At 34.3% G+C, this 16,175-nt stretch overlaps 3 protein-coding genes and 1 long non-coding RNA gene across 11 annotated transcripts in view; 1 reads left to right on the top strand and 3 right to left on the bottom strand.

The window, feature by feature from the left end:
• Positions 1 to 1,591: 1,591 nt before the first annotated feature.
• Positions 1,592 to 3,884, bottom strand: LOC114129752 (uncharacterized). Its single transcript, XM_027994579.2, has 2 exons — positions 2,539 to 3,884; positions 1,592 to 2,322 (listed from the first exon to the last, which is right to left on the bottom strand). Exons 1-2 carry the CDS (start codon positions 2,608 to 2,610, stop codon positions 1,837 to 1,839), a joined length of 558 nt encoding a protein of 185 aa, XP_027850380.1. The 5' UTR covers positions 2,611 to 3,884; the 3' UTR covers positions 1,592 to 1,836.
• Positions 3,885 to 7,578: 3,694 nt separating this feature from the next.
• Positions 7,579 to 10,695, bottom strand: LOC114129717 (sialin-like). Its single transcript, XM_050208156.1, has 3 exons — positions 9,378 to 10,695; positions 8,627 to 9,013; positions 7,579 to 8,206 (listed from the first exon to the last, which is right to left on the bottom strand). Exons 1-3 carry the CDS (start codon positions 9,936 to 9,938, stop codon positions 7,808 to 7,810), a joined length of 1,347 nt encoding a protein of 448 aa, XP_050064113.1. The 5' UTR covers positions 9,939 to 10,695; the 3' UTR covers positions 7,579 to 7,807.
• Positions 10,511 to 10,800, top strand: LOC126552948 (uncharacterized). The gene is made up of 2 exons (XR_007606411.1): positions 10,511 to 10,594; positions 10,675 to 10,800. It is a non-coding gene; the product is annotated as an uncharacterized LOC126552948 (long non-coding RNA).
• A 1,213-nt stretch (positions 10,801 to 12,013) lies between these two features.
• Positions 12,014 to 16,175, bottom strand: part of LOC114129699 (vanin-like protein 1) — a 47,104-nt gene continuing 42,942 nt past the window's right edge. For all 8 annotated transcript variants that reach the window (XM_027994500.2, XM_027994502.2, XM_027994501.2 and 5 more), the window contains one exon: positions 12,014 to 14,150. In XM_027994500.2, coding sequence (XP_027850301.1) covers positions 13,580 to 14,150 — 571 coding nt within the window. In that variant the 3' untranslated portion in view covers positions 12,014 to 13,579. The remainder of the gene's footprint in view (positions 14,151 to 16,175) is intronic.

Here is a 16,175-nt window from a genome sequence, read left to right as displayed (position 1 = left end):
TTTTTACAAACAAATTTTTTAATATTATTTTAATATGAATTTATGTATTATATAATAATATGACCTTTTTATTTTGGATCTTTCATATTTATTAATACATTTAGTGGCTCGCGAGTCTCTTCTCGATGGTCACCCCTGATATATAATGTTTTTTATTTTCATTAATGGGCATTTTGTATAGAGTAATATTAGTATTATGTTAAATCTTAAATTAAATTCTGAATCATGGTTTCATGTAACCATGTGTGCTATAAACATAGAGCAATCTTTTAACAAAACACAAAACAAAATTCTGTTTATTGCCTTGATCCTCTTTTTTACCTTATCAAGTTTCCATGTTTGGTGGCTTATGTATACTTGTTAATTCGTGCTGCTATGGGATGGGTTATTTTCTCAATTTTTGCTTTGCTGCAGTTTTATTTTGCTTGGAATTACCCAGATTTTTATTTTTGTCTTTTTAAAAACGGAATATAATTAATTTATGTACATTAATTCTATATAAGTTATGCATTTTGCTCCCAATTAGTTTTTAATTAGCTCACATTTTGTAAAATATCTTCAAAATTTTAAGGTTGAAAATAAATTTAGGAATTATTAATAAAAAGAATATTATAATAAAAAAAAGTATTTATAATTAACCGAATATTTATTTGTTTTTATTTTGTTTACCTTATAAATTCTTAATTTTTTATTCTTTATCATAACCAAATGCAACTTTTATTTGTGTGGTGTCTCGTTTATTTCTCATCAATACATGTTTTCATTAAATTGTTTGTCATAAGCGTTATAAATTCCTTAATCTAGTCTTAATCTCGACTAAAACTCACTTAAAAATTAAAATATTGATAAAATCATTTGCGGCACTTTAGATTATTAAAGCACTATTGTTGTTTAATCATTATTAATTGATTATTTTACATTTTTTCTCCACAATTACTTTTTAATTTTTATAATGGTAAAAATATGAATTCTTATTGTGGTGGCTAAGGTAATAATGGTGTTGGATTAATATTATAATAATATTTGAAACCTGTAATTAAATTCAGATTAAAGACACCTAATTTTGGTAAATATTTACCTTTATTGATATTAACTATTGATGTAAAAATCTTGCAAATAATTTATTTTAAATCATGATTATAGAATCAAGATTCTTGTTATATAACTCATTTTTATTATTTGAAATTGTACAAATTGGTTTAATTCAATTGTTTTTTGTATTAATATACAGAATTTTAGTTCCATAAGTCATTTTATTGTGTTCAATACATAATTCTTACCAGAGAGTATTTATATTAAAAATATCCAGACAAGTGGATAAGGAGCATTACTGAATATGACTACTGAATAAAGCTGAGAATAAATATTATGCAATTCAAACATTGGATTAAAAATAATCATTTATTATAAATTTTTAAAATTCAAAAATTGATTTTACCAATAATGTTTTAAAAAAAAAAAAAACTACCAACATTTATTAAAAATATAGTGGTTACCATTTTAAAAAATATAGTTAATTTTATTATTAGAAGAACTAAGTACTTAAAAGGTTAAGTGATAAAAAAATTCCAATTAAAAATGCAGAAACATCTTTTTTTATGGTTTTTCAAATTTTTTTATTATTGATTCAGTCATTAAAAAACATTTTATCAACATATTATATGTCACAGTATTTCATAAAAATATTATGTGAAGTCATAGTTGAGCATCATGTAAATTTTATATAAAATACAATAGACAATAATTAAAAATATGCAAAAAAGAGTATGTAAGACAGAGACATATAAGATGAGACATCTTTAAGTAATTTATTTTTGTTGATTATTATGATTTGATTTACAATTGTACGTTTTTCAATTCCTTTGATACAATTTCTGTCGACTCAGTCTTACTACCACTCACTTTGTTGTTATCATATGCTGATAACCCATCATTAACTTGGTTAATTTCGTTGACCGCATTACCTGGCTCACTGATATTACCACGACTCATTTTGTTGCAATTAATAATCGCTGATGAGTTGACGTTAGTATGGTTCATTTTATTGTCTTCCGTCGCAGGCTTGATAAAGTCTGGATGATTGACCATTTTTGATAACTGCTCTGCCAACATGTCGAGTTTGGGCAATCTACATTCACATTCAGGTGGGACTTGTCTAGAAACAATAGATTTCACCAGGTTTTGAACTCTTCTCTGAATATCTTGACGGGCAGATTCTGATGATTCTTGTTCATCGCTATCTATATTTGTAGGTGGTCTGGATGACTTGGCGATCTGATTTAAGTACTCAATAGTGTGTTTATTATGGAATGGTCTTAATTTCTATACAACAGAGATGTAAAAATAAACCATTAAAATAAATTAAATAGGTATGTACCTAATTGGAAATTTAATACACTTTCTAACAATACAATAATATTTTTGTGTATTAAATTTTATAAAAACATTTATCAGCCAACGGCGAGACGAGACCTGTTAGCTCATCGTTACACGTTAGGTACCTCGTAAATTAAAATAGTCTGTGACATAGATACGTACTCGTTTCAATTCATTTATACGGCGATGGAAATCATTATCATAGGGACTCGCTCTTGGCAGTTTTCCATCCATTTTCGGTCGCTGTTGTTGCGTTCTAAGTGAAAAACTGAAAACGAACGGATGGTCTGTAGAGTCGCGAATTTAATAGATTAATACGACTAACACGGGAGCGTAGAGATAACGTGTTTTCACGTGCGTTGTTACTCGGTGACTGCGGCGAGGCGAAGAGTCGAGGGTGGTCGCCGTCGGGTTTCGCGATCGGAAATGCCGTACAGATGTCGTCCGAAGCTACCTTCACAATCGTTACATTGTACAGCTATTGTAGTATTGTATAGACATCCCACCATAGTGCCCCACAGTGTCAACCAGTGGTGCCAGTGGCGCCGAGCCTTATATATTCAATGGTTGCGACCGCAACACATACTGTGGGTGGGTGATTTTACCTGCAGGGCCTGTTATAGGCGGAGGCAACGTACAGGCACAAGCCTACGGCGGCAAAATTTATATTTTCGTATAGAGGCGGCGTATAAGAAAAAATAATAAAACAAGAGGCGGCAATTTTGATTTTTGCCTACATATAAAAATTTGCTTGCCCCGGCCCTGGGCTTAACTCTCCAAGATCTAAAGCAATACCAATGTAGGTACCATACATTATACAATCCAGGTTCAACAGTCTTAGCTTGTTCGTCTATATAGAAATATTAGTAAAAGTGTTTCTAGAAGACACTTGCACCTAACAGCAAAATGTTCGTGTACATGAGTTATGATTATATATTATAAAAATACCTATACATAATATAATATGTAAAAATCATATGAGTATTTCAAGTGTATGTTGCTTTGAGAAACGTTAATAGTGTATTTTGTAGTTGGACTTAAATGATTTAAATATGTTAAATAGATTATACCTACGTATATACAACTTAAAGGAATTATCTGTACTTAAATTAATAATGGGTACTGGTCTGTTATCGCCCCGCCACGGGAACGAAAATTTTTATCGTCCCGCCAATTACGAACGCGGCGATTACCGCCGATATCCTACGACATAATTTACCCTGTGACCTACTTAAGGTGGCGTTGCATAGTAAGTCGAGGGATATTTTCGATTTGTGCGGAGCATAGCGACGGCGCCGAGGAGCGTAGCGACGAATGCCGAAACACGCGCAGTCACATTTTTGACTTTTTTCTGAATTTTTAATACTTCTTCGGGCGGTTATATTTTTTGTTAGGTAGTCGCGATAACCGATAAGTACCGTAAAATTACCTAAACTAATAAAACAAAGCGATAGGTAATCGCCGCGTTCGTAATTGGCGGGGCGATAAAATTTTTCGTTCCCGTGGCGGGGCGATAACAGACCAAGTACCTAATAATGAATTAAATTATGATACAGTGCTATATTTAAAGAGATCAAGTATGAGTATTAGTATTTATACATTTTAACATATTGGTATAATGTCTTTTTATTTATATATTATGCAAATTTGACATCGTATTAGCGAGTAAATTGTGGATAGCTTTGGAGAGTTAAATACTTTCTTAAAAACTTAAAAACTTTCCTGTAGTTACATTTACTGCCCCTCAAACAAGTGCTGCCCTGGGTAATTGCCTCCCCCCATGCCCTCCCTGAATACGCCACTGACAGGAGCGCTCGTATTTTAGATTGCTCGGCCTATTTTATGGGAATGACCTATTGCGGTAGGAGATATTCACGTTTTTATAAGGCTGTTGAAAAAGCAGTGAGCTGAGCACTTATTGATATTTTTAATAAAGTAATTCCAATATTATTTTGTTACACATCGGATTATTGATTATTTTCATTATCAATACACTTTTATTGTAATACAAATTTTAGACTGTAATTGTATCAATAAAATACCTTTTTTTTTTAAGTATTTACTTGAAATTTTATTCAAACTTTTACCCAATATAAAATATTAACGTACGTCACTAATTTAAAAAAAATGTCAAGGCAAACCAAATTCAACACTTAGGTTGGTAAATTGTTTAACTGTGAGCATTAAAGACGAAAAATACGAGAAAACGCTCACGTTATTTTGTACAAGACACAAAGAGAAATCTCTGTCCGGTCCTAACACAATACATATAGTGCATGCTCTCCGTTTTTCGTTCGAACAACAGATGTCGAGTGCTAGTTTAACGGTAGGTGTTCTTTTTTTCTCTCATAAGATTAATGATATATAATATATATATATATCATTGTGCACAATATACGTATTACCTAAAATCAATGTTATTATTATATACATCTGTCCTGATTGTCCTTATATCGGTTTTGGTCACAACGACAATACATATTTTACGAAGGTTTGTGTCGGAGCTAGAAGGCTTCTTCCGGTCGAATATCGTACCGCAATACGTATATAATGTTCAGAAAATCTTAAGAAATATCTATACATCCAAAAGCCGACAATATAACATATGTATGGTCATATATCTATATTGTACACAAAAATATCTACTGAGTACTGGCTATATTTTTTTTAGACAGTTTTTAAAGAAAATACTGTTATTGAATAGCAGGTTATAGGTACGTGTACGAACAATGCCTTATACGACCGGCGAGGTATAGGTGAACGAACAATAATGACAGTATACGGTTGAATGTATTGTTTTTTTTTTTTTTACTTCCAATACCATTTAGAATATTTCGTGTTTAGTATAAAATTAAATACAAAACCGAACCGTATCACTTTGAGTACTAAAGCCTAAAATATCATGAATAAAAACTTCGTCGGTTCAAACAGGAAAATTACAAAATTATAAAATCCTTATTTTTACTAGATTTGTCAAGTGTTTTCGTTAAGGGGATTGGAAGCGTTGATTTTCTGTCTTTGTCTTACACACGTGGAATATAGGAAAAATAGCTATACGCGCTGACAAAAATAAGGTACTTCTAGTTGTTCGATTAAAATATGTAAAGATGATTGAATGGCATACAAGTTTACTTTGCATCCGTGAAGTATATTTTTAATATTTTCAATTTATATTTAATAATAAAAATTGACAAATTTATTAAATTTAAAATATTTATTCTCATCAAAATATTTATTTTAAACAATAAAACAATCGATAAAGTGCTTCGACCGATGCAAAGTAAACTTGTATACCAATTCAATCATCTTTACATATTTTAAATCGAACAACTAGAAGTACCTGAATTTTTGTCAGGCGCGTATAGCTATTTTTCCTATATTCCATGTGTGTAAGACAAAGACAGAAAATCAATGCTTCCAATCCCCTTAACCTCTTTTCATTATCAATTTTGTAGTCTCTCAAATTCGTTATTTTGCTAAAATAAATTTAAAAAATTTCTTTAATAAATAATTACTTAATTTTAGTCCTCATACAATAACACTTAAATGGCTATAAATTATTAATTTTTATATAAATAACCACTAACCAGTTATTTGTGTTGGATAGGTAATTAAAAAAAAAAATTTATTTTCAATATCTAATCACTAACTTTATCGATAAATTCCGGGGAATATATACATACATAGTACCACATAGGTAGTAGGTACCATGGCTAAATACTTTTTTGGTATTTAGCCAATTAGCCATGCCACATACTACCTATTATAGAATGTAGTTACACTATTTAATTTATCAAATTCATTCAAAATATAAAAATATAATTACCTAAATAGGTACAATTTTTTAATAAATTTAACATTTTAAAATTATACTTAATTAGATACCTATACATATTCAATATAAAATCAAGCACAGAAATACTATTGGTGAAGTATACAATACTTGAGTTTACCAAATTTAACTCCTTGCATAGTTGCATGATCTTAAATTAATGTTACATAATATCGAAAGAAAAATATCCCAACGTTAATAGCACTACAGCAAAATTAATGTTTAATAGCATTTGCATTATTAAAACGAAAAATGTTATTGCCATGCTATTCATATTCATACATATATAGGCGGACAGAAATTCATTAAATATTTAATTCATCCTAAATTAAGTACGGATAGTTTCTTTATGATATTTTTAAACAACTTAATATTACATAAGCACCAACTCATTTAATTATTTTTTCAATAGTTAAATATTAAATATACTCTTAAACAAATTTAACATATTCAAGGTAACATAATATTGCATATTATTATCCTTATATCTAACAAGTCATATTGGAGGTATTTATTTGTAAAAAAAAATATTACAATTATTTTCAATCGCTAAGTCACTTTTGTCTGGTCCCTATACAGATTTCCTGTTAGCGCGGACGAGTATTTTGATTTTATTATTATGTTTTTCGTACACGATTCATATAATATAGGTAATATAAATATTTTATATTATTATTATTATACATTATTTGGCAATAGTGAGATCGACTATTTTAAATTACTTTGACTCGTCCGCGCTAACAGGAAATCTGTAGGGACCAGACAAAAGTGACTTAGCGATTGAAAATAATCGTAATGCGGTACGATATTCGACCGGAAGAAGCCTTCTAGCTCCGACACAAACCTTTGTAAAAATTGTATTGTCGTTGTGACCAAAACCGATATAAGGACAGTCAGGACAGATGTATATAATAATAACATTGATTCTAGGTAATACGTATATTGTGCACAATGATATATATATATATATGTCATTATATATATCATTAATCTTATGAGAGAAAAAAAGAACACATACCGTTAAACTAGCACTCGACATCTGTCGTTCGGACGAAAAACGAAGAGCATGCGCTATATATATTGTGTTAGGACCGGACAGAGATTTATCTTTGTGTCTTGTACATGGGTTTTATTTTTAAATTGATTTAAACAGTTGTAAAAAAAAAATATGTACCCAGGGCAGCAAAATCCTAAATACGTCTCTGAATAGGTACCTTTAACATATAAGTATTATATATTTATACGACTAAATATATTCTATATAATGTATAATAAATAATACTATATAATACTAGTGTAGTATTAAACACTATATTATATTCTATAAGTCTAATGTACAAGTCTCATTGTCGTTTAATAATTTAACATAATAAATGTTGAAACTTTTTATTTCTTTATTTTGATCAGGCATGCACCGCTTACCTATCTTACTCTGACCACATGCCACTGATAAGTTTAATAATAATATTTATTTTTGTTAAGCATCTAATTGTTTTAATTAAAAATACAAAAGCTTCGTTATAATGGAGAAGTTGTATCGATATAAAAATTAAGGATATATCGATATATCGTTACTATCACTACTCAGTACTCATGGCATTATATCGGTTCATTAATTGCTGTTGTTTTGGATGCATTCCACGATTGTGTTTTGCTACTTCCGAACAAGACGAACGGTACAAGACACAAAATAAGTATTGCGCTTAGATACCAACAGATTTCGTTCCATGCCACCTGATCGGTAGACTGTCCGAAGGTCAAGATGAACGCTATGTGAGTAAGGTTCATTGCGAGGCTGCCGAAAATATCACAAATGGCCGTGATGACGGCGACGAAATTCGGAGCCATTTCCATCTGACTGACCCGGAAACCGGAGAACACCGCACCAGAGACGCTGTACGATATTACTAGAAAACTGTAGAAGATATAAGTATTCGGTATGATCGTTGCGACTGAAATAAGGATTGCTGGTATCGCCATGCCGATACAACTAAAAACCTAGAGAAAAAATTGACAATATTAATATTATTCAATAATATATTTTATCAAAAAAGTTGCGATTTTAAAATTTTAGGATATAGTACGTCATATTATGGTAGTCGGGCACCCTAATAATGCGAAGTATTATTTTCTTCCAGTTACGTGTGTGACGTGCTACAAGCCTATTGCTTATATAGTACGAATAAAAAAATAATGATTTTATTGTATGCATTTTTTAAGCCTATTCTAATAATAGTGAAAATTTACATATTGTACAATATGTACGATTCGTATGGAGGCTGTCGGCACACTACGGTGATGGTTAAGACGTCATGTATAGAAACGGGTTAGGTATACTATAGTATGGTGGTAGGTACTATACGTGTGTGCGGAATTTGACGAAGTCCTGATCGTGCAGGACACTATATATAGTTTTACTTTTCTGATGTCCGAGGCGTCGAACCAATCTTTGGCCTGAGCTATCGACGCACACTTGCCGGCAGTGAACATGACGGCTATCTGGCCAAGCGACGGCAACGTGGACATGAGACCGTTTTCCACGATGTCCACGTGCATCGTGTACTTGAGATACACGGGCATGTACATGATGAGAACCGTGTAGAACACGGTCGAACCGAAATTGGCCAACATCACCGACCACACGGGCAACGAAGTGACGATTTTCGTCCACGGCACCGGCAGCTGCGCCTTGGCTTGAAGGCTGGTGACCAAGCGCTCGAGCTCGGACGGTCGGCATCCCGGGTCGTCGGCCGGATGATGGTGGCACGTGAAAAACCAGGCGACGCTCCACGCCAAGCAAAAGCCCTGCATTACAGAACAGCGTCCGATATAAACGCGTCGCGACAAACGTAAACGGATTCCGTATATTATATAGGGAAGCTCGACAAATGCAAAAGCCTATACCGAATCGAATTATTTATAAAAAGACGTTCGTCAGACAATTATTGGGTGTATTATTTATTAATCAAGACGTGTCCGTTCTAAAAACGTTTTTATATACGTACACAGTATAATATTAAAAAGGTTATGAGTTATTATATACGAAAAGAGATTATTTTTTCTCGACTTAGGTTGACGACCTACTAAAAACTGTTTAACCCGTATGTGATTATTTGTTTTTTTTTTTTTTAATTTTTTTTTTTTTTATGAATACAATGCGTATACTGACGGACATGACGAAAAAGCTGTAACCGAAATCGGAACCGTGCAGGGCGTAAAAGAAGCCGGTGAACAGGTTTCCGGCCACTATGCCGCCGGGCACGCCCGTGCTAATGGTCGAGTACATGTACGCCAGTTCGTCAGGCGGCGCCCAGTTGGACAGCATGACGTTCATGAACGGCCACCACGAACCGGCCAGGGCGCCGTTGACGGCGTACACGGCTCCGGTCACCAGGACCGGGATGGCCGACGACCACGGTGTCCACGACCACGACGAGAGGTGGACGAGCGCGAACGGCGAGACGGCCGCCGTGGCGGCCAGCCCGACCATGATGACGGCCAGCGAGGTGACGGGGTTCAGGCGGTCCGCGAACAGCCCGGTCGGCAGCTGGACGATCAGGTACGCCAACTGGTAGACGACGTTCATCGCGGAATACGTGTTGCGATTGCCGGTGGTGCTGATCACCATTTGATTGGAGTGCGAACGGGTGGCCGTGACCAGGTAGACGCCCACCATCAGCGCCACCATTACCTGTCCGCGGGCCGTTATCAAAAACGTCTGAAACGTCATCGAAGCTTCTGCGGGTCGTCTACGACTTCGCTTCGGTGCGAGACGATGCACTTGCAGGCTCCGCGGCGTGCGCGGGGACGGCGGTCCCGAGTGTTCGGCCGGTGTGCGATCCTTTCCCCAAGGAGAGACGACGACAAACTCGCAGGAAGGACGAGAGAGTGTTACATATTATTGAGTATAGTAATATATCATATCGCGTGATTTCGAAAATTAATCCGCATCGCGACGTTCGAGTAATATTTTATTTGCGTTCTTATAGCAACGGGTCGATTAAAAACGCGTCTGTAAGCGTAGGCTATTCGTGTTTTCTACAATCATAAATCATATAATTTACATTTCGTACGCTCGACGAGACGCGTTTTTATTCGCAAACGAAGCAATGAGCGATACGATACTATACGAACTGATTACGATTAATTAAACAAATATTGTCTCAACACGTATTATATAATATAGGAATAGATTATTTGGAAATCGAATAATAATCATCGCGCCTGAATTACGATGAGTTAGATTATGCGATCTGAGTACGGACGACGAGTACTATTGCGATTGAAATTATATGACCAGTTAGACAACCGTATTTTCTTCAAAGTCCATTGAGAGGTAAACCGTGGTCTGTCGTTAAATAATACGTGTGACGATGCTGGACTGTGGTAAGTTGACTCGCGTAAACGAATACGATTATTTTTCAAATTATTTGCACGTGTCTAAGACCACCGTTGCTTTTCAAAAGATTTCGGAAAAACAGCGTACACACAAACAATTTAACCAGTATTTTCCACCACTCGTCGTCGAAAATACAACGCTCTCGGTTCAGTTTTCGAAGTAAACCAAGTGCTGACTTGTCGGAAACTGTTATTATTATTTCGCCGTTGACGCCTATTGACTTCGTGCCGAGTTGGTATCCGGTATATTTTTACTCTGCAGCGTCCGATTTTCGTTGTTCGGCGCGCATTTCCCCGCGGACCGGTCGCGGTAGCAGGCATTTGGCCGACAAATCCGACAGACGTTTTACCGGTCCGACAACTTCTTCTGGTCGAATTTTGAGTCCGTAAGAGTCGTTGACGCATAAAAAAAATCTGTTTATTTATGATGATGATATTATAATATAATAATATCGCAATGCCTCGATAAAAATATAAAATTCGCTATACAAATTGTATAGCAATACTTACTTTGAGTATTGACAAAATTAAAGCAAGTTACCTAACGGTGTCTGATTTTAACTCTGAAAAATAATTTGAATTCAGTAGTAAAATTTTAATATACCGTACATGAGACTTTCTGCTTCAATGTTTAATTTAACTAAAATTATGATTTGATAAAACCCGTAATTCGTGTTTTTAATTACATTTAAAAATTAAATAAGGTTACAATTTTTCAAAATGTTTCGTTCGATATTTCCATAGATATATTTATATTTAGTTTGGACTCATCAGATTTCAAGTAGACAAAAGATTCTTAAGTATACCTAAATACTTATACCTAAATCTAAAAAATTATACGATTATACGATCGTATAGTTTAGGAAGTATATGTTTATAATTTACTACAGGTTTTAGTAGTTTATATAGTTATGGAAACAAAAATAAATTTTGTTTTCTGCGACTTATGTGAAATTTATATGTCATATGCATAGGTATGAGCGCAAAAGTTACATTCTAGTATTCTACTATAATTCGATAACGAATTACATACACTATAATGTCCATTTTCTACTAACCTAACCTGTCACGCCGTCACGGCCCAAATATATATATCATACGAATTAATTAAATATTACTTTTTATGACATGCTACGCTTCAGTCCTCAAGACCATTAATGGCGAAAAAGGTAAATGAGTTCAACCACAAAGATGGTAACATTTTTAGAAAAAGATAGAATCAACTATAGATTTCATATCATTTGCACAGATATTGACTATTGTCTTTTTCTAACGATTGTATAAGGGCATGCATGTATATAAAGCAAAATTAATTTATTAATATGCTTATAAAAATATAATACCAACACATCAGGAAGGGTTACCTATATTTTATGAATAATTTATATTAATAACATAATAACTAAATTAATTGTTAAATATAACATTTTTATTTTTGAAATAAATAAATAAATACATTTTGACCCTTGTTTATAAATTAACATTCAATGTATTTTGTATAAGTTATTGGTAATGAGTCTAATTTTAAAAATCAGTGTCGTAGTTAGGAGATGCTATACATTATAATTCTTATGGAGCCCCCCATAAGGGGAGGACAATAAATGGCACAATCAAGCATCTAATTTTACGTTGAATTGAAGGTATACGCATGGAATATTGTAAAAAAAAATATGCATTTTAAATGACGAATAATAAATAAATTTCAATTTCGGTTTCCGATGAATGTTTACCCATTTCCAAATAATGATTTTATTTTGAGTAAATTATTGATTTTTGTGATGAAGTCACGTGCATCGAAAACTTCATAGATAAAGTAATGTAAACTAGATGAAAATATAATGAATGAAAATCCCAAATAAAATTCCTGACTACGGCACTGTTATACAAATAAAAAAATATAAAGTATAAAATTATATTACGACTGTACGCATGTACATAAAATACATTTAAACGTTCGTAAATATCGAACTTGACTAAAACAGTGTACGTTATTACCGTATAATAATTAACATACACTTAATACTAATACAGTACAGTATTATAAAATATATTATAAAAATAAATATTAATTAATCAGCTAAAATTGTCACCACGAGGACGCAAACGTTTAGGTGAAAATAGAGTTGAGGAATTGTTATCACTAGTTCTGAGTTCTTAGATATTTAATTTTTTAATTGTTAAATCTATCTCATATAATTTCAAAATTGTTGTGATAGCCGCGAGTAACTACAGTATATTATCAAAAATCAGACGAACGGTTCGTAAATAGTATATTATTATAACGTAGATTGCGAATTAGTTAATATATTATTATATAGTTTTGCTAACGTCATGAGATTTTAAAAACACCAGTCGTCGAAATAATATAATTTTTAAATTACAACGGTCCGAAAAAATCGTTTGGGTCGACCCCAGAGAACAGAAAATTATTACATAAAGTAGTGAGAAATCGCCGCTCCTTCGGAAAACTATATACACATACGTAGAACAAAAAGTTTCGTATACACGATCCAATATTACGTATTATATCGTATTATAGGTATTGATTTTACAAAATATATGACAATCGATTTATGTTTAAGTGATGCGGGGGCGGTAAGTGCAAGTGCATGAGTATTATATATTATAATATTACGAGCGTGCAGACCGATCCCAATCCCCTTCCGACCAAGTAAACAGCAGCTCCCTCTCCCTCTACCCCGAAAACGTGCTAAAAAAAATTGTGTTCGCGTGGCGTTAAAAAAAAAAAAAAATGACAGGCGCCCACCCACGTGTATTTTGCATAATATACGATCGTAGGGTCGGGCACGTATCCCTATACATATTAATATTATAATTATTATAAATTACGAAACGATGTGTTTAGGAAACGACGTGTGCACTGCGCAATAAATATACATATATAAATAAATAAAAAACGGTATCTGCGCCTGCGCCGACGTCATAATGTGTGTGTGTGTGTGGGTGTGTGGGTCAGCCGCGGTGCACCGGTCGCGGTAGTTTGTAAATGCCGAACGTGACCAGGTTGGCGACCGGCTTGGACAGTTCCATGTTGATCTCCAGCATTTTCCGCTTGCCCACCGTCACCGTCCGCTTGCTGAACGTGTAGTAGTCGTTGGCCAGCGGATAGCTGTTCGTGTCCAGCGTGCTGGGTATGGGCAACGTGCCCAGGTCCGGCGACCGGGCGGCGATCGTGATGCCGGTGATGGTCACCAGGTCCTTGGGCGGGTCGTAGTAGACGACGGCGCCGCCGTAGTGGCCGGCCGCGGCCGCGTCGCCCTGCTTGTACGTGGTCAGCCCGCACGTTTCGACGTGCGCGTCCACGAAGCCGCTGAACGTCCGGGTGCCGGAATACGCGAACATGTTGTACTCAGTCGTGTCGTTGTTGTTCTCGTTCCGCCAGTGCACCGTCATCGCGCACTCGAACCCGTCGCGCTCGTACTGGAACGACGCGGACAGCGTGTCGTCCCGCTGCTCGGCGTCCGGGTCCGCGGACCGCATGGTCGCCACGTGGAAGTACTTGAAGCTGTTGTCCGCGAAGTACCTGTTCAGTGGGCGGCGTTGGTTGACATGATAGATGATACACACATATATATATATTATATTATTATTATTATTATTATTATTATATGTGCATACGCAGACGAGACGCTTTTCGACCAATTTTTTTTTTTTTTTTTAAAAAAGGCCGAATCCTCCCCCGTTTGACTTTTCCACCGGTACGATGCATATCGAACCTCTTGGTTCGGTCGAGAACGAAAGGATAACATAGACTTTGGTCGAAAGGGTATATTCGTCATGCGTTTTTACATATTTGGTCGAAAACGGCCCCGCCGCACAATACATATAGTACACGCTGTATACTGTGTGGTCGAAGAGTCACAACTTATAAGTCGGGATTTTACGCGGCTACGTCGTCTGCAGGACGTTTTCCCGCGGGTAGACCGCGTTTAGTATGGGGCCCAAACGACGGGTTAACGGCCAATCCGATAAAAGACCGTATAACTCGGGCGAACTCGGCTTTACGCGCCGTCTATATGCACACCGTTGTGGGTTAAACGGTCGTAAATAAATACAGTGCAATAATATTTCCTATAAACGATAATATTTCATTTGGCGAATAACATAGGGAAATCCTGAGCACGAAAGGATCACACGGTCTACCCACGGTGACAGTCTGGTTCCCAGCTATACGTCGTATGTCTATCATGTCATGTGGCTTTTATTGGATTCTGTTTGGAAGTCGTATTCATGCTATATCAAGATCTACCAGAAAATTTCATAAGTAGGGCAGAGCTTGATTTCAACGATGGACGACGTAAGCGCGTATAGCTGTAAACCCTGCTCATATTAGTACTATTATATTATTATGTAGTTACCATACGATGGTTATATGCGGTTGTGAGTTAAAAAAAAATTGAATCAATAAATTAACATCATTAATTCAATCTGCTGTCGCCAAAATTCTAAATTCGATAAATTTGAATTCAATTAATTTTAGAAATATTATTATTATATTATTATGGTAATACCTAACTATATACTATGTCATATTTCGTTTTTAAATTTGACGTATTATTATATATTATTAATCTAAACTGCATAAACCACTTTGGTAACTAGTATGCTCTTCGATCACACTTGAATACAATGTGTATTTTAGCGATGTAAATATAACATTATCTGTGTTGGTTGCGGTCGACCGACACACTATTAGTTATACCTATTCACGTCATACGATGTTATTATGTCATAAAACGTCATTTATATAGCGTATGTGGGCGATGGATATTCTTAAGGGTGTCGGAGCTGGCTTTGTCGAGGCTTCAAGAGTGGACAATTTAGGCAATTTCAAGTTATGATGAACGGTGTCTCATATTGAAAATTGGCATTGCAGCGTTTGAAACAGGAAAAAATCAAATCAAAAAACGACATTACAAGAAAATTATCACGTTTAATCGTAGAATAGTCGAGTTTTAAACTTGCTTTGTTAAAAGAAGAATTTATTCAAATTGTATTGGACTTTGATTTTTGAATATTAATTTAAAACAATGCTAAAAACATGTCTTATAAAGTTATAACACTCGAAAATTAGTGATTATTTATTCATTTATCACAATTTCTGAAAATTAAGATTTTAAAATCTGAGTTCTACGCACCTTTTATTAAGTCTCAACAATTTCAAATAAAAACATTATTTTCAAAAATCAATTATTTTAAAAGGCGTAAGAATTTTTATCGTAAGACGGGTTTTCACATATTAAAATGTTTCAACACGGATGTGTTATTTATTTATATATTATATACATATCAGTGGTGTAACTTTAAAATGTAGACTATATTATGTATAACGTGTTTTTACAATTCAAACTCATGCAGGGTACAATATAGACAATATTGTAGATGAATACAATTCATTATTTAATAAATAGATCATAAATAAAATTATCTAATAAAAAAATTGTATTTAAGAGGACCACCACATATCTATATTTCGTAAAAACCGTTTCACCCAAAAAATAATTATTCAAACTATAATCGATAAAAAACCAGTTCATGTAATTTATCT

Source organism: Aphis gossypii, chromosome X, assembly GCF_020184175.1.
Source record: "Aphis gossypii isolate Hap1 chromosome X, ASM2018417v2, whole genome shotgun sequence".
In the NCBI taxonomy this organism is placed as follows: domain Eukaryota; kingdom Metazoa; phylum Arthropoda; class Insecta; order Hemiptera; family Aphididae; genus Aphis; species Aphis gossypii.
This window is presented reverse-complemented; position numbering and strand designations above follow the sequence as displayed.